Here is an 18,691-nt window from a genome sequence, read left to right on the forward strand (position 1 = left end):
GATGAATTGGCCATCATACTACCTCCACCATGCTTCACTGATGAATTGGCCATCATACTACCACCACCAGGCCCGGACTGGCAATCGGGAGAGGCGGGACTTTTCCCGGTGGCCTGCCTCCTTATTGGCCTGCCTGGACAGGCCAGCCACGGACTGGCAGGCCAATGAAAAAAACTTGATCGGCTTTTTGGCAGACAGGCCAGAGACAGCAGCGCTAGAAGCCTTACAGAGTACACGCCCACCCTCCTGTCACTCACACAAAGCAAGTGCTCTGAGCTCTAAATCAGAAGGATAGGGATTGGTCAAAGTGACATTTTTTTTTAGAAGAAACGTGCCATGATTGGTTAGTTGCTTTATGTCCCGCCCCTTCATAGCGAGAACGGGGAAGCATGCACTGCAGAGCGGTGATATGAGAGTGAGGCCAGAGAGTGGAAGGAGCGAAGATTATGGAGCACCCTTAAGTTTACAAACGGTCGGTTCTTCTCACAAATGCATCATCAGACTTCAAAGGCCAAAATATAATAAAAAATGTCTGGCCCAAATAAGCTCCACAGGTGTCAGGTGGGTTGCAGGAAGCCTGAAAACGTTTGAGACCCCCTCTTCCGGTAGGATAGGCAGTTGACTTACAATGTTCAGTTATAAAATGAACATTGGTGTTTGCATATACTATTAGCTATGACCAGCTGACATCTAAATCATTTGCTGACAAAATAATAGATATTTTTTTAATTCCACATGTTATATAAATAATAGGAAAAGGAAAACATTGGAAGAATTGGTGAGTGTAGTGAAGAGATTACAGAAGAGAAAAGTACTGGACTGTATGGAGCTGTCGTTATGGTTGTGTTTAATAGACTTACTGTCTGTTTAGTAGTGTTGTAATTGCTATAACATAACTGTAAAAGGCATATTTTTGGAAGGAAAAAAAACAAAATTTTGGTGTATTATCCCACGTGACACAACCCTTGCGGTGGCGGAAGTGGCATGACTGATTGGAAATCTCCCGGCCTGAATTTCTTTCCCAGTCCGGCCCTGACCACCACCATGCTTCACTGATGAGGTGGCCATCATACTACCACCACCATGCTTCACTGATGAGGTGGCCATCATACTACCACCACCATGCTTCACTGATGAGGTGGCCATCATACTACCACCACCATGCTTCACTGATGAGGTGGCCATCATACTACCACCACCATGCTTCACTGATGAGGTGGCCATCATACTACCACCACCATGCTTCACTGATGAGGTGGCCATCATACTACCACCACCATGCTTCACTGATGAGGTGGCCATCATACTACCACCACCATGCTTCACTGATGAGGTGGCCATCATACTACCACCAGGAAAGCTGAGGTGGCATCTTTGGATCTTGGGCAGTTCCTCACCTTGTCCAGACTCTTCTCTTCCCATCACTCTGGTACAAGTTCATCTTTGTCTCATGTGTCCACAGGAAGTTGTTCCAGAACTGCTCAGGCTCTTTTAGAGGTTTTTTTTTTTTTTTTTTTTTTGGGGGGGGGGGGGGGGGGGCAGCAAACCCTAATCTGGCTCTTCACCTTGTGAACTCTCTGTATTCCCTCTGGTGAAATCTTCTCCTAACTATTGATTTTTACCTGCTGGAGAGTCTTCTGGATCTGGTTACTGTTGTGAAGGGATTTTTCTTGACCAGGCAAAGGATTCTTCTGCCAGGCACCACACTGGTTTTCCATGGTCTTCCAGGTCTTTTGGTGTTGCTGAGCTCACCAGATCATTTTTTTCTTTTGAAGAATGTACCAAACAAGGTCTGGCCACATCTAATGTTTCTGCTCTCTGATGGCTTTGTTTGGATTTCTCAGCCTAATGACGGCTTCCTTCACTGATGATGGTGCTCTTTGGACTTCATATTGAGAGGTGACCTCAACAGATTCCAAATACCACACTTGAAATGAAATGTAGAGCTTTTGTCTCCTCTTTGTAAATGATCCCTTTGGTCCCTTAAAAAAGTGAAGAGCTCATATAAAATGTGTTGTAATTTCTCCACCGTTCACCCGATTTGGATGTAAACATTCTCAAATTAAAACTGAAAGTCTGCACTTAAAGCACATCTTTATAATTCCATTTCAAATTCACTGTGGTGGTGGACAGAGCCCCAATGCTGAAAATTAGGTCAACTTCCAAATATCTATGGACCTGACGGTACACTTTCATGATGACGAATGAAAAGCACAATTTTTTTTTTTCTCCAAAAGGCCTGCTCTACATATGGTATTAATGTGAACATAATCTGTAAATTCTAAACATTTTCCACAGAGGGAAATAGCTCTGTATTTCCTGTAGCTCAGGCAGTGATGTGATTGAAAGTGCTGCTTGTTTATGAGAACAGAAACAGAAAAAACTGAGTAACCATTGCATGACTACTACAGGAAAAAGCGCCGCCCACAGAAAAACCCAAACAGCAGCTCAGGGTGCAGGTGCTGCACAAACAGAAGACAGCATCGAGCTCGACCTGCAAACATACATTTTCCAGTTTAATAAGGAGATTGTCAGTACAAGGTGCAGTCAGACAGTTTTAGATCTTATCTGGTTTATTTTTTTTAATCGCTGAGATGACTTTATGCAGCTTGAACATCTTTCTCATCGTCACGGTTTGTCTTGGTGTCATCTTCAACCCAAGTCATGGTAAGATTTCACCATCTGCTGACTGAAGCAGTGGTTTACATGTTATATTTATTTACCATTCTAATAATTACCCCATGATCTGATCAAATGTGAATGATGAGCTGAGACGAACAGAACTTGCAGATCCAGTGGTCCCTCGTCTGTCACGGGGGTTATGTTCCAGACCCCCGATAGACGAATATCCGCGAAGAAGCAACCTAATTTATTTTATTATTTATACATATTATAAGGCTTTATAAACCCTCCCCACACACCACAGAGCAACAGTATGCTCAGCAATCAGACGTCTATGTAAAATGGACCAGGCCAGATGCTGAATGCTGCTGCACATGGGAGACAGAGGAGATGATGCTACGGTCACTGAGCCAATCACAGCCCATTGTTTTTCCGATTAAATATTCTTTTAAAATTGGTTTAATTATTATCTCATATCTTTTTTAAATTGTTCTCAATTTTTTAGGGTAGAAAATGCTTATTTTACCCCAAAACTAATTGAAATAATGTAGTGATCACAAAGCCGGTCGGTATGACTGACGTGTTGTGCTGCAATGCACCATGGGAGTTCAGGGTGTTGGAGGTTTAAATGCCATTATTGTGGTTTGTGTTAGTGTTACAATTATTATTGCAGTGATGAGTGTTTGTGTTTTTGTGGTTTGGTCAGCCTAGTTAGTTTGGTTTAGTGTTATATTGTCTGGACCGTGACTGTGAAGTGTGTTTGATGACTTCCTGCTGCATTTTCAATAGAGATACTCTCTGTGTAAAAATAAAAGGCAGATATCATTTCTCCAGCGTCATTCCTCAATGCAGCTCACCACAACGATAAATACATAAAAATACTTATACACCACATAATCCTGCGATAAAGTGAAAAGTCTGCGATACCAAATGTGATTTCAAAATCTGCGATACAGTGAGACCACAAAAAGTCAACTGCGCTATGACAAGGGACCACCGTATTTGTTTTTCTGACACAAATTCATAGTGTATGAACAAACCTATTACTAATCTTGACATGGTTTTAGAAGAAAACAGAGCAAGTGCTGAATGAAAACATTCACCCCAGTTGTTGAACAGGATGATGAAAAAAGAAACAAGCTTGACTCTGTGTTTCCCAGTACAAACTAAATCCTTTTCATTCGTCAGGTTTCAAGGTGATCCAACCAGTGAATCAGACTGTGAACCCAGGTCAGTGGGCATCGATCAGCTGTGAACACGACCAACAAGACAAATTTGTTGTTGAAGACGTTCGACTCTACAGCATATTACTGTAAGTAGCATACTGGTGTCATTGACCCTCTGAACTCCAAAACCCACCAGTCATGTACAAAAACACCAACATATAATAATATAACATAATATATATAACAGTAGATAAAGACTGGATTTTCAACTTTTCAATTGGACCTAAATGCATCATGTGTGACCTAAACTCCATGAGGAGAAATGATCAAATCTAAGCATAAAATTATAATATTTTTTTCCAATATAACTTTATAAAATAATCCTTTTATATCAGATCCTATAAGAATAAATAAATAATAATTCTGTGCAGCTCAACCGAGAAGTCATGATGGACTGGTTCCAGATCAATACAATAAAGTCAGCATGGCTCAGAAACAGTGAAGTAAGTTGTTGGAGATACAATCAGCACGGTGAAACATCCTCGAGAGAAAAAGTCTGGAGAGGAAGCATGGAGGTAGTACAAAATCTGTAGTAAGTCTTTAGAAAAAAACTTTCAAACTTGAGTCAAATTCTGAGTCTTTTGGATTATTTTGGACTTCGGTGGTTATCTTAGATTGACTTTGAGTTATTTTGGGCAATTTTTCAGTCAGTTTGGAAATGCTTTGTTACTTTTTGTACGATTTTAAATTAGTCTGGACAAGTTTCAAATCATTATGGACAATTTTAGACAGAGTAAAAAAAAGCTACTGGATGAATAAAATAAATGCAGCATAGCTCAGAAACAGGGATCTGAACATGAACAGAGGATCTAGTAGTTGGAGATCCATCCAGCATGGTGAAACATCTTTAAACAGATGATGAGCAGAGTAGAGAGGAAAAGTCTGAAAACATGGAGACAGTTCAAAATCTGTAGTATACCTTTTAGAGAAAGAAAGAGCCCAATTCTGAGTCATTGTGGACACATTTTGGGTTAGCTTGGACTGACTTTGAGTTGTTTTGGAAACTGTTTGTTACTTTTTGGACAACTTAAAGTTACTCTGGACAACTTTCAAATAATTTTGGACAATGTTAGACTGAGAGTAAAATAAAAACCTACTGGATGAATAAAATAAATGATGAACAGAGGAGCAAGTTGTTGGAAGATACATTACCATTCAAAAGTTTGGAGTCACTCCGACAGTTCCATGTTTTCCATAAACTCCCACTTTTATTCATGTGCTAACATAACTGGACAAGGGTTTTCTAATCATCAATGAGCCTTTCAGCACCATTAGCTAACACAATGTAGCATTAGAACACAGGAGTGATGGTTGCTGGAAATGTTCCTCTGTACCCCTATGGAGATATTCCATTAAAAACCAGCTGTTTACAGCTACAATAGTCATTTAGCACATTAACAATGTCTACACTGGATTTATCATTCATTTGATGTTATCTTCTGATTTTCTTTCAAAAATAATCACATTTCTAAGTGAACCCGAACTTTGAACGGTACTGTACATTCAACATGGTGAAACATTTTCAACATGTTCGTAACAACGTGAAAAAGTGCAGAATTAACAGAGTTTGTAAAACATCCCCTTGATTTTCAACACTTCTCCCTTTTTCTTCATGCTGTTCTGGTTCCACAGAGCTACACAACTTTAAAAATGAACCAAAGTTAAAAAATAATAATAAGACAGGCACAAAAAAGAATCCCCAGGAATTGACTTGGTTTAATGGGACAAAATGACCTTATGAAGTCATGGATTTATGAATTGCTTGTTTAACCTATTCCGTTGTGGTCTCCTCATCTAACTCTTGGTGGAAAAAAACAATCAGTTTTCCAAAATAGTAAATTCTTCCTTTAATGTGTAAAGGCCGGTGAAGCTGGTTATCCATCCAGTATTTCTTTGTTTATTCTCAGAAGGGGAAAACCTTCGATGCTCTGCCAGAAAGAGCAGAAAGACTGCAAGAACATCATCATGTATCGTGAGAACGACAAAAAGTTCACCTTCATCCTACTCAACATCGGACCAGAGGAGATGAAGATGACCTATCAGTGTGAGATGACGTTGAAAATAGGTGATATAGATTATATGGAAAAAGGAACACCGACCAGACTACTGCCAGGTACGTAAACAAGGTGGAACACGTAAACTCTGCTCAAAAAACTACGACAGACTGATGAAAACCAGGTCAACTTCACACTACAGCTCTGACTTTAGAACTTTGCTTTCAGTTTAACTAGTCTGGCATCGATTAAACCCCTAAAGTTTCATTTCTGCTAATCGAAATGACACATTCAGATATTTTTTTACTCTGAAAATACCATAAACCCACTCAATGGCAGGTAGTAAAATTGAAGTATTTCACATAATTTAATTGTTTTTCTCCACTAAACCCGTGAAAAGACCAACAACAGATTGATTTTACCAACAGTATCATCTGTAACAGGTTAGAAACACATGAATGAGCTGCACTGTTGATCTGTACCGTTGCTATCTATCATTCACGTCAGGCCAACAGACATCCTTGTGCTTTTTGTAATCACTCACCAGCACACCAGATACGTATCAGTCAGCCACAGAAAATAGTCCCCTACAGACGCACCACTTCCTCTGCTTCAAGTAACCTTTGAGATACTACCGCATCCACCTGGTTTAGCAAAATACGTATTTTTGTTCAATTTTTATGATTGCAGATCTTGAGTAAGAATGAATGTTGTTCGTTAAATTGTGCTTTGAATTCTGTGTTGTTTTTAGACGAGGCAGCACAGAAGGAGCTAATAGTAAACAGAGGATTTGTGTTGGGGCTGTGGAGTAAAAGTATTCATTCATTCATTTTAATAATTTAGGGATGTGTTGGTGTCCGGTGTTCACTCTCTTTTAGCTCTATTGTTAGTCTTCCTGAGGGAAATACTTGCCTTTTCCTGGAGCGTATTTCTAACGTCACAGTTTGAAGATCAAGCCGCCTCACACTCGTACTACAGACGTCTGCAGGGCTGTTCCACTGAGTCAGAACTCAAATTCACATAGATTCTGATGAGGCAGAACTTCCAGGATGAGATTCTACTGTGACATTCTGACCAATCAGTGAAGAGATGTTGAACTGAAGCTATCCTGAAGGAAGTTCATGATAAATCAGAACTAAACTGAAGTGACTGGAATTACTACTAGTCAGAATTCAGCTGCAGGAATCTATGAATCACTTTGTTGACATCTGCAGATCAATTGCTGATATCTGTAGCGAGAAACATATGAAAGGGAAAAGTGATGTTCTGGAAAAATGACGAAAGTTTGTCGACTCATTGATCTGAACATCCAGTCTTCAATAGTGCAACTTGTTTTGATAGAAAAATACAAAGCAGCTACATGATAGCGCAAATTTGCCTCTTTTTTGGAGATTTTTTGAGGTAATTTCAGCTCTCTTTCTGGGTAATTTGTGTCTTTTTGTGATAATTGTGCCTCTTTGGTGGTGACTTTGTGTCCCTTTGTGGTAATTTGTGTCCCTTCATGGTACTTTTGCCCCTTTGGAGTTAATTGTGTGTCTGTTGGTGGTGATTTTGTGTCTTTTGTGGTAATTTTGCCTCTTTGTTGGAGATTTGGTGTCTTGTGTGTTAATTTGCCTCTTTGGTGGTGATTTGTGTCTTTCGTGGTAATTTTGCCACAGTATGTTTGAAGATCAAGTCTCCTCACACTCGTGCTACAGATATCTGCAACATTATTTCACTGAATCAAATCTCAAATTCAATTCTTTGTGGAAATTTTGGCCCATTTTGTGGTAATTTTGTGTGTGTGTGGTAATTTTGTGTCCTCTTGTGGAAAGTTGTGTCTCTTTGTGGAAATCCCAGCCCTTATTGTGGTGATTAATTAAATAATGCAAACCAGTTACATGATGGTGTAAAAATGGTCAAAAGATTTCAATGTTAGTGTCTATTCCGATACTCCACCAACCAGAAAACTTGAAGATGAAGATTTTTCTGTGATTTGCACCGATAGGAGCTTTAAAATCTAGAATTTGGTGTCAGTCAGAATCTAAAATATCAAAATGACATGTTGTGGCATTAATGACCAATATTAGATCGATCACTGAGCAGATATAATAAAACACCCCGATGGAAGAGTTTCATAATATTGTTACTGAGATAGGGTTAGGGTTCTTCTTTAAGCGTTTTAAACTCGAAAACAGTTGTTTCCTCAGAGACCAGACTTTACACACAACCAACTAACATAATATTTAACACTGATATAAACTGTCGCAGCTGGAGGAGGAACTTGGTGAAGTTTCATTCATGCGGTCAGACTAAAGGCCCTAAAGAATGTTTATTGTATGAATGTTTTCCCGCACAAAGACTTTCACCTGAGACATTTTCTGTCTGTGCTGTTCTTTTCTGAGCTCTCTGTTTCGATTTACAGTGGATGGAAAACAAACATCACAGTTTTCTCAGCTTTGGGAACCTGTGAATCAGAATGTGATGATACCTGTAGGGTTGTTTCTCAGACTTCACCAAGCTACACCCACATTCCTGACGAGCTGCTGTAGCCCGGCGCTACCTTTAGTGTTGAACTCGTCGTCCTGCCTGCATTTGTTGTTGTCTTTTATTTGACTATAATGTCGACTTCCAGATTCTGCTGTCAGTTTCATCATTTTCAGCAGCCAAACCGCTGAAGAAAAACAGGAAATAACCTCAATTTGTTCTACTCAGGTCGAAAGGAAACTGAGGAGCCACACAGGCCTCCCACCAACCCTTACCCCGACCCTCCCCTCCCCCCTCAGCCTGGGTCTGATCTGGTCCGGTGGATTCTGATTGGTCTGCTGACCCTGACGTTGCTGTACAGCTGTATCATCACGTCCCTCTACATCAGACTCATGGTGACTATCTTGTCCTTCTCTACATCTTAACTCTTGGTGTCTGTTTGTGTACCTGTCTGGGTCGGTTGAGGCAGATGACCGTCCTCGCTGGGCCTGGTTCTGCTAGAAATTACCTCCTGGTACAAGAAAGTCTTTCCTTTCCGCCAACATAACTAGGAAAGAGTGCAAATACATTATATATATATTAGATTTATATCAATAAATCAAATGAAGCTAGCTCATGAAGGATCGAGGGAATCTTTGAATTTTTGGGGGTTTCCATGTATATTTTTGTTGTAATCTCGATAGCTGATAACAGTGTAGAATCTATATATTTAAATTAATCAGGTTAATCTCCACAATTAATAAAAACTGTATGGTCCTAGCCTTAATGTTTATGTTGGTTAGCTTAATCTGCCAACAAATATCGCTGTAAGATGTTAGCTTTATATATAAATTAAGCAAGTTAATGTCCTTTATTTTTTATGCCGTAATGTCTTAGCCTTAACATATAAATTAGTAAGGTTAAGCTATAAAAGCAATAATACTTCAGGGTCTTAGCCTTAATATTATTTATACTGGTTTAGCTAATTTCCATAATTTATGTCAGTGTAATGTCTCAGCCTTAATATTTTGTCAGGTTACAGTTTTTCTCAAATGCTAAAACACATTCCACATTCCTCCATTTTCCCCAATGTCTAAACACAACACACTTTTCTGAAGCTACATAAACACAACCACACCTTCTCACATCAAAACTCAAACTTTCACACCAAAAGAGCAGCTTGAAGCTTTCAAAAATGTAAACACTACACACATCATTACACACTACAGCAGAACAATTGAAAACACAATGTTCAGTTTGTGAGAAGGTTCTTTGTTTCATAACTGCCAATGCATATTTTTAGAAACTTTAACGCATCTTCTTAGAATAGATCTCTGTCGAGGATTGGGCATTTAGATTTGTGAGTTTCATATGAAAAGTATAAATCTATAGAAAATACTGTATGTACACTACTGTACTGTAACACAAGTTACACAACTCAGTGCAAAAACAGAGAGTCTATTGCACACAGCAGTACTCATTGAAAACATGTTCAGGGTGTGAAGTTTTTTGTTTACTTTATTCAAACCACACAGACACCACAAGCACTGTGCGGCATCATGTCTCTGAGCTGCATCGGGCCACATCACCTCATCCACATCACAGGATATATTCTCCCTATAGACCCTATAGACCTGTTTCACCCGCATCTTTTGGCGCCGGAGAACTCGGTCTATTGTGGCCAAGCTGACATCAATGTTCTCAAAGTTGACATTATCGGCAATGACTTTGTCTCTGATCTCCCGGAGTATGATGAGGCTGTTCTCATGACCCATATCCACAGTGAGGGTTTCTTGTGAGCTGTAAATATGGCAACCCTCCCACCTCTGTGTGGCATTCTGTCAACTCTAAAGACAGAAAGTAACGTGTTGTCAATTGACATGTTTTACAATAGCAACTGAGATGAAACCAATAGACTGCTTTCACAGGCTTGTAAAACTGTATTGTGACAAAGAAAGCAATAGAGTACAGTACCTGTTGTGTTGTCTGCATGCCCTGATAATGGTGGCCACTGTGAAGCTACTCAGGTTTGGACGGACTCTTAGTCCTGCTTCAGCCATTGTCATGCCATGGACAATGACATGGTCAATGACTGTTACTCACATCTGGTCCGTAATGATGGTGCTAGGTTGTCTTACTCTTCCTCCTGGACCTACTCCTCTCCCTCGTAGGCCTGCTCCTCTCCCTCCTCTGACTTAAATTCCTCTTACCTTCACTCTGCCATCATCCATTGTGTGTGTTTGAAATCTTCAGCAAACTGTGCACTCTGAACTTGCTTTTATACACACGTGGACAAAATTGTTGGTACCCCTCAGTTAAAGAAGGAAAAACCCACAATTCTCACTGAAATCACTTGAAACTCACAAAAGTAACAATAAATAAAAATTTATTGAAAATTAAATAATCAAAATCAGCCATCACTTTTGAATTGTTGATTAACATAATTATTTAAAAAAACAAACTAATGAAATAGGGCTGGACAAAAATGATGGTACCCATAACTTAATATTTTGTTGCACAACCTTTTGAGGCAATCACTGCAATTAAACCATTTCTGTATTTGTCAATGAGCGTTCTGCAGCTGTCAACAGGTATTTTGGCCCACTCCTCATGAGCAAACAGCTCCAGTTGTCTCAGGTTTGATGGGTGTCTTCTCCAAATGGCATGTTTCAGCTCCTTCCACATATGTTCAATGGGATTCAGATCTGGGCCCATAGAAGGCCACTTTAGAATAGTCCAACGCTTTTCTCTCAGCCATTCTTGGGTGTTTTTGGCTGTGTGTTTTGGATCATTGTCCTGTTGGAAGACCCATGACCTGCGACTGAGACCAAGCTTTCTGACACTAGGCAGCACATTTCTCTCCAAAATGCCTTGATAGTCTTCAGATTTCATCGTACCTTGCACACTTTCAAGACACCCTGTGCCAGATGCAGCAAAGCAGCCCCAAAACATTACTGAGCCTCCTCCATGTTTCACCGTAGGGACAGTGTTCTTTTCTTCGTATGCTTGGTTTTTGAGTCTATGAACATAGAGTTGATGTGCCTTACCAAAAAGCTCCAGTTTGGTCTCATCTGTCCAAAGGACATTCTCCCAGAAGCTTTGTGGCTTGTCAACATGCATTTTTGCAAATTCCAGTCTGGCTTTTTTATGAGTTTTTTTCGGCAGTGGTGTCCTCCTTGGTCGTCTCCCATGAAGTCCACTTTGGCTCAAACAACGACGAATGGTGCGATCTGACACTGATGTACCTTGGCCTTGGAGTTCACCTTTAATTTCTTTGGAGGTTGCTCTGGGCTCTTTGGACACAATTCCAACGATCCGTCTCTTCAATTTGTCATCAATTTTCCTCTTGCGGCCACGTCCAGGGAGGTTGGCTACTGTCCCGTGGGTCTTGAACTTCTGAATAATATGAGCCACTGTTGTCACAGGAACTTCAAGCTGTTTAGAGATGGTCTTATAGCCTTTACCTTTAAGATGTTTGTCTATCATTTTTTTTCGGATGTCCTGGGACAATTCTCTCCTTCGCTTTCTGTTGTCCATGTTCAGTGTGGTACACACCTTTTCACCAAACAGCAGGGTGACTACTTGTCTCCCTTTAAATAGGCAGACTGACTGATTATGAGTTTGGAAACACCTGTGACGTCAATTAAATGACACACCTGAGTTAATCATGTCACTCTGGTCAAATAGTTTTCAATCTTTTATAGAGGTACCATCATTTTTGTCCAGGCCTGTTTCATTAGTTTGTTTTTTTAAATAATTATGTTAATCAACAATTCAAAAGTAATGGCTGTTTTTGATTATTTAATTTTCAATAAATTTTTATTTATTGTTACTTTTGTGAGTTTCAAGTGATTTCACTGAGAATTGTGGGTTTTTCCTTCTTTAACTGAGGGGTACCAACAATTTTGTCCACATGTGTAGGTGTGGTCACATCATTAGCAACAAGTGTCTTCAATTTCGAGTCGTTGTGTGTAATGAATGACGCCAGGTGTGTTCATTGTGGTCAAATATTGCTGACTGTGGCCAGCATTTTGGATCACATGAGCTTTCATTTGAGAATATGAGCAGAGTTCTTTTGCAACTTGTGTTTTAGCAAGGCAAAATGTGTTTAGGTTTATGAGAACGGAGGATTGTGTTTTGTGAATTGTGTCTTCATGTGAAATGTGTTTATGATATTGGCAAATGAGGGCTAGATTTATTAAATGTGTTTAGACAAGTGGTCATGTCGTTTAGAGGACTGGCTTTTGTGTTTTAGCATTTGAGAAAAACTGTAATATCCATAATTAATACTACTGCAGGTTCTTAGCTCTAAATCTTGTGTTGATTTAGCTAATCTCCATAATTTATGACACTGTAATGTCTTAGCCTTAATATTTAAATTAGTCAGGTTAACATCTGTAATTAAGAATAATGTATTTACTTAGCCTTAATATCTAAATTACTTACACTCATTTCCATATTTAATAATACTGTAATGTCTTAGCCTTGATATTTAAATTAATTTAGCTAATTTTTCATAATTAAGAACACTGTAATAGCTTAGCCCTAATATTTAAATTAGTCAGGTTAATTTAAGTAATTAATAATACTGCAGAGTGGTAGAATTAATATTTAAATTACTTAAACTAATTTCCGTATTTAATAATACTGTAATGTCTTAGCCTTAATATTTAAATTAGTCAGGATAATATCAGTAATTAATATTATAGAGTCCTAGCCTTAATATGTATATTGATTTAGCTAATTTTAATTGTTAACACAGGTTAATATATGTAATTAATAACACTGTAGGTCCTGAGCCTTAATATCTTAATAACTTCAGCTAATCTCCACATTTAATAATACTGTAATGTCTTGGCCTTAATATTTAAATTAGTTTTGTAAATGTTATTAATGATGGAGTCTAGTTATGAGGTTCTCTGCTGTCATCACATGCTGCTAAAACATTACATTTAATCTATATCGGTTCTAAATATCGGTTTCTTGTTCACCAGTAATCTGCATCGGTATCGGCCCTGAAAAACCCACATCTGTCTATCTCTATAACACATTAAATCACAATACATCAAACAACAGCATGGAGGGAACACAGCAGGGAGACGAGGTTTGATTGTTCTGCTCTGCGCATATTCATTATTATTATTATGCACTAACATCTCAACACCATTTTATGTCTTATTTAATACTCCCAAACAGCCTAAGTGCAGCTCTCAACTCAGAGCATAATATTCATGTTTCAGAATGTGACTGTCCTCGTACAAGTTCAGGTTTAAAAGCCAGAAATCAGGCTGGGCCAAAGGAAGCTAACCTGAACCCTCCTCTGCCATTTATAGACTCATCACTTCCTCTCTGGTTTGAACTAAATAAAGGTCTAAACAGAAAGTCACGTTTTATGTTCTGTGTTTGCACATCAGAGGTGCACAAACAGCTCAGAATTATACGCTGAGTGTTGAAGTCGTGCTTTTACAGAAAACTGTGAGTCTGTGGAAGGTATCCGGACCAGATCTGGAAGTCCAGCTGAAATATTAAAACCCCTGATGGAAGATGAAGCCAAAATAACTTCTCTATCAGACCAAAGTGTCTCCACTTGTGGTCGTTCAGCTAAATGCTTGAGTATATTAATCATTTTTGGGCCAAGATTTATGACCCTGCACTAACATGAGTCAGAACAAAAGAGTCCATCTGTCTGTAGTGCTGCATTAGCACACCAGTGATAATGCATTTAACATCAACTAACTACCAAACAATGAGAGCAGATGCAGTGAAGGAGAAGGAATTGGTTAAAGTATACAGGAGCATGGTGAAGCCAATGGTTGGAAAAGTTGCTCCAAATATTAAAGAAACGTCGTGAAAAAGATCATAGTCTCATGAAGAGAGGCATCGCTGCATCCACAGTATTTGTGTAATCAGTCACTGCCAGAAGAGGGGAGGAAAAAGTGAACCCCAGAACCCAACAAAGGGGTGAAACAGGCCTGCTACATCTGAAAAATCACCAAAACTCCTTTATTTACCAGAGCCAGACACCATAAGTAATTTCATTGTACTTGTTGCAATGACAAATAAAGTTCTATTCTATTCCATAAAGCCCTTGAATGTAGCGTGTGATGTTTGTGTGATGTTTGTTTTTTTTGAGCAAAAAATTAATTTGGAAAACAGAAAGAAATCATTTGGTGCTGAGTCAATAACTTGTGCTTCTGAAAATCCAAATCTGAGCTTTAAATCGTGAATTTCATCAACTTTACAATATTTTACATGTCCCATTTTAAAAGTTGACTAAAATAAACTGTTTGCACAACATCCTATAAAAAGGAGTTTTCAGATTGAACTGCAGGCAGTGTTTCCACAGAGAGACTGAGAGGAAAAACAAAGCTAATGGATGAATTAAAAAAAAAGTCAGCATGGCTCATAAACACAGAACAGAGGAGGAAGTTGTTGGAGATCCATCCAGCATGGTGAAACATTTTTCTACTGATGATGAGCAGAGGAGACAGGAAACGTCTGAAGAGGAAATATGGAATTACTAATAATTGTAACGACCAGGAATAGGTCCAAAATTACATAAGCTTGTGCTAAATTACTGTAAAAATGATCAAAATTGTCTGAAATTACGTTAATTTTCTTGAAATGACTAAAAAATAGTCTAAAATGGCATAAAAATTACTGTAATTGTTGAAAAATGATTAAAAATGCTTCAAAATTGGTCCAACATTACTTAAACAAAAATTATTATTGAACAAAATTATTTTTTAAAAATGGTATAAACCTGTTCAGAATGTCTAAAAAAAATATTGTCTCATTTGTTCAAAAATGATCCTGAGAGAAAAACCAAAGCTACTGGACGAATAAATTAAGTCAGCATGGTTCAAAAAGAGTGAACAGAGGAGCAGGTTGTTGGAGATCCATCCAGCATGATCAAACATCTTTCTACAGATGATGAGCAGAGGAGAGAGGAGAAGTCTGGAAACATGGAGACAGAAAAACATCTACAGTAGGATTCAATTCAACTGTATTTGTATACCGCCAATTAGTTAAATTGTCTCAAGATGCTTTACAGAACCCATGTGCCTGACCCCTAGAGCAAGCCCAAAGGAGACAGTGGCAAGGAACACACCCTTTTAACAGGGAAAAACTGGAGATAAAATGACCACAAAGAGACACAAAACGACAAAAATGAAACAGAAGAAGACAAAATCAGAAGCAAAATGATTAAAATGAGACAGAAAATGAGAAAAACGAGACACAAAATGACCATCAAGGGACAAAAGTATCCCAAAGACACATATAACTACCAGTATGAGACACAAAATGACAAAAGTCAGACACACACAACAACACAAAACAAGAAAAACAAGACACAAAATGACCAAAAAGTGACAAACTTCTCCCAAAGACACATAAAGAGACCAAATCGAGACAAAAGACAAAAACAAGACACGAAATGTCAAAAACTCAGACTTATAACAATGCAAATGAGACACAAAAATGATAGAGGAAACAAGGAGACAAAAACACACAAAATTGTCCCAAAGACGTATAAGATGACAAAAACAAGACTGAAAACAACAAAAAGAGGAGCAAAATGACAAAAATGAGTCAGAAAACAAGAAAAACAAGATGCTAAATGACCACCAGGGGACAAAGCTGTCCAAAGAACACATAAAGCGACCAAATCAAGACACAAAATTAGAAAAACAAGATGTTAACTGACCAAAATGAGACACAAAATTACAAATACAATGGAGAAATACACAGGAAATGAGATACAAAGAGACAAAGTAGACTGAAAAACACATAAAATGACAAAAATGAGACACACAACAATGACAACAAGAGACACAGAGTAAAACCAAAGCTACTGGACAAATAAATAACGTCAGCATGGATCAGAAACAGTGAACAGAGGAGACAGTAATTGGAGATCCATTCAGCATGGAGAAACATCTTTCTACATGTGATGAGCAGAGCAGAGAGGAAAAGTCTGGAGAGGCTGTAGAAACATTTCAACATCTACAGAATGTGGAGACAAAACAACCTCAAAGAGACACAAAAGGACACAAATAGGACACAAAACAGAAAAAAACATTCACAAAACAGCACAAACAAGATACAAAATGACAAAAACGACACAGAAAACAATGACAACAACTCCATCTAATGAAATATGCTAGATAAAGTCTGATCTCTAATAAATTCTGCTGTAAAGCATTACTTTTGTGTTGTTGTGTTACAGAAAAGCGACGACAGAGAGGAGTGTGAGAACTCCACCTATGTGGAAATGAGGAAGGCTCCTCGTCAAAGACATGCAGATTTCAGTGCTTACAGCGGGTAGACCGATGATCCATCCCAACACTGCAGCCACGATCAATGTGAACAAAGAGTGGATGCTCAGGATTTACCTTTTCACCACGTCTCCTACAACATTTAAAGACCATGAGATATTTAAAATGTACTACTGAAGATAGACAGCAGAGGGAGACAAAGACTGCCTAAAGAGACCACACTGCCCTCTGCTGCACAGCTGTTCATCTATGGAGGAAAATCCAACATGATAGAATAAATGTAGCATCGTTCAAAAAGAGTGAACAGAGGAGCAAATAGTTGGAGATCCATTCAGCATGGTCAAACATCTTTCTACAGATGATGAGCAGAGTAGAGAGGAAAAGTCTTCAGAGGAAACTTGGAGATATTTATGTCCAAAGTTTGTCAACAATTGTCAAAAAGGATAAATTTGTTCAAAATCATCAAAAAGACTGCTCGAGATTGCAGAAAATTCGTCAAAAACGACTTGAAAATCAGATACACTGCTCCAACATGATTAGAAATGATTTAAAATGAGTCCAAAGTTGTTCAAAATGACTCAGAAATGGTGCAAAGGGACCAGAAGAAAACCAAAGCTACTGGATGAATAAAAAAAAGTCAGCATGGCTCAGAAACAGAGAACAGAGGATCTCGTAGTTGGAGATCTATCCAGCATGGTGAAACATCTTTCTACTGATGATGAGCAGAGGAGAAGTCTGGAGATATTGGAATCATGGAAAGAGATAAACATCTGTACTGTGAGGAGACCAACATCTGTTCTGGTTTTGATAACACCTGTGGACACCAGCAGGACTCAGCACTGGACTTAAAGACGTCCAAAAGGGTCAAGAAATGTCCAAAATGACTCAAACGTGGTCATTTCAAACTAAATGTATGTCATTTTAGACATTTTCAAGTGATTTTGGACATTTATCATGTTTTTTTTGGATACTTCTTTTAAAAATTATATTATTTAGGGCAAGTTTTAAATAGTTTTGAACAATTTTATAGACTGGATCAATGCAGTAAATGTAGCACGGTTCAAAAACAGTATATAAAGGTGATACAAAGTTGTTTGACATAAATTCAGCATGGTGGATCGTCTTTCTACAGCTGATGAGCAGAGCAGAGAGGAAAACACAGTTAATAGAGGCTGTAAACATGTAAATAGTCAGAAAGATAAAGTATGTAGCATCACCATTACTACCCAGTGTTGGTCACACCTGTGGACTCTTGGAAACATGTTGCATGTGTTAAGTCCAGGTTTTTCAATTTGTGAAATAAATATTTAAAGACATTTAACTTTCAGTTTTTCTTTTCTCATGGATCAGTTTCCACAGAGGCTGGAGAGCTAAAGAATGAACAAATAACAGTTCAGAGGGATAATTGAACTGAAGACTCTACAGCCTCTTGGCCTTCTGCTGATGGTGGACCTGGCAGTAGCTGTATTTGCCATCACATTTATTGGTATAAATGTGACTACTCTCTTGATTTCTGAATGTTCTGTTTCCCTTGTTTGTTTTGATGCCCCACAAAGAACAAGTTACAGCTCAGTGTTGGCACCACAGGAAACGATTCAAGGTCTTCCAAAGCAAATGCATGTCGTTACAGAGCCACATTTCAGTCTTTGTGTCTTTTAAAAAACTGTTTTTGATAAGGACATCACCACTGTATTCCCCTGTACAGGTAAATAAAAAAGGAGAGAAGCAGTTTGTATTTTTGATGTAATACTGACAGTGGTCAGGAGAGGGAGCCTCACATCCTTCAGTATGTCAGCTCCATGCGGTGTAAAACAAACCATATAGAGTTCATATTGGTTGACCTGAGAAGATTTATTGTTTATCTGAAGTCAGCTTGACTAAAGACAGTCCCATATCTTGGACAAATGTTGACTTCTGTCACCTCTGAATACTTGAACACTTTGTCAGGCTCAACAGAAGGACATAAAACTATTGTATTTGAAGAATAATTCAAAGTACAACAAACTCTATGAATCAAAGACAGAAAAATAACGTATCATAGAATTTAGGCAGGAGACAAAAGAGCATTTGGGCCATAAATTTGGGAAATACCACTAAAAAAACCCACAGGATTCCTACTCTACAG

The 18,691-nt window shown here is 38.5% G+C and overlaps 1 protein-coding gene across 1 annotated transcript; it reads left to right on the forward strand.

Annotated features, from left to right (window-relative positions):
• The first annotated feature begins 2,452 nt into the window (after positions 1–2,452).
• Positions 2,453–17,882, forward strand: LOC127537047 (uncharacterized). The gene is made up of 5 exons (XM_051958738.1): positions 2,453–2,667; positions 3,811–3,934; positions 5,756–5,961; positions 8,537–8,703; positions 16,518–17,882. The coding sequence occupies exons 1-5, from the start codon at positions 2,595–2,597 to the stop codon at positions 16,614–16,616; spliced, it is 669 nt and encodes a 222-aa protein (XP_051814698.1). The 5' UTR covers positions 2,453–2,594; the 3' UTR covers positions 16,617–17,882.
• The last annotated feature ends 809 nt before the right edge of the window (positions 17,883–18,691 follow it).

The sequence above is a fragment of the Acanthochromis polyacanthus genome, chromosome 14, assembly GCF_021347895.1.
Source record: "Acanthochromis polyacanthus isolate Apoly-LR-REF ecotype Palm Island chromosome 14, KAUST_Apoly_ChrSc, whole genome shotgun sequence".
Lineage (NCBI taxonomy): Eukaryota > Metazoa > Chordata > Actinopteri > Pomacentridae > Acanthochromis > Acanthochromis polyacanthus.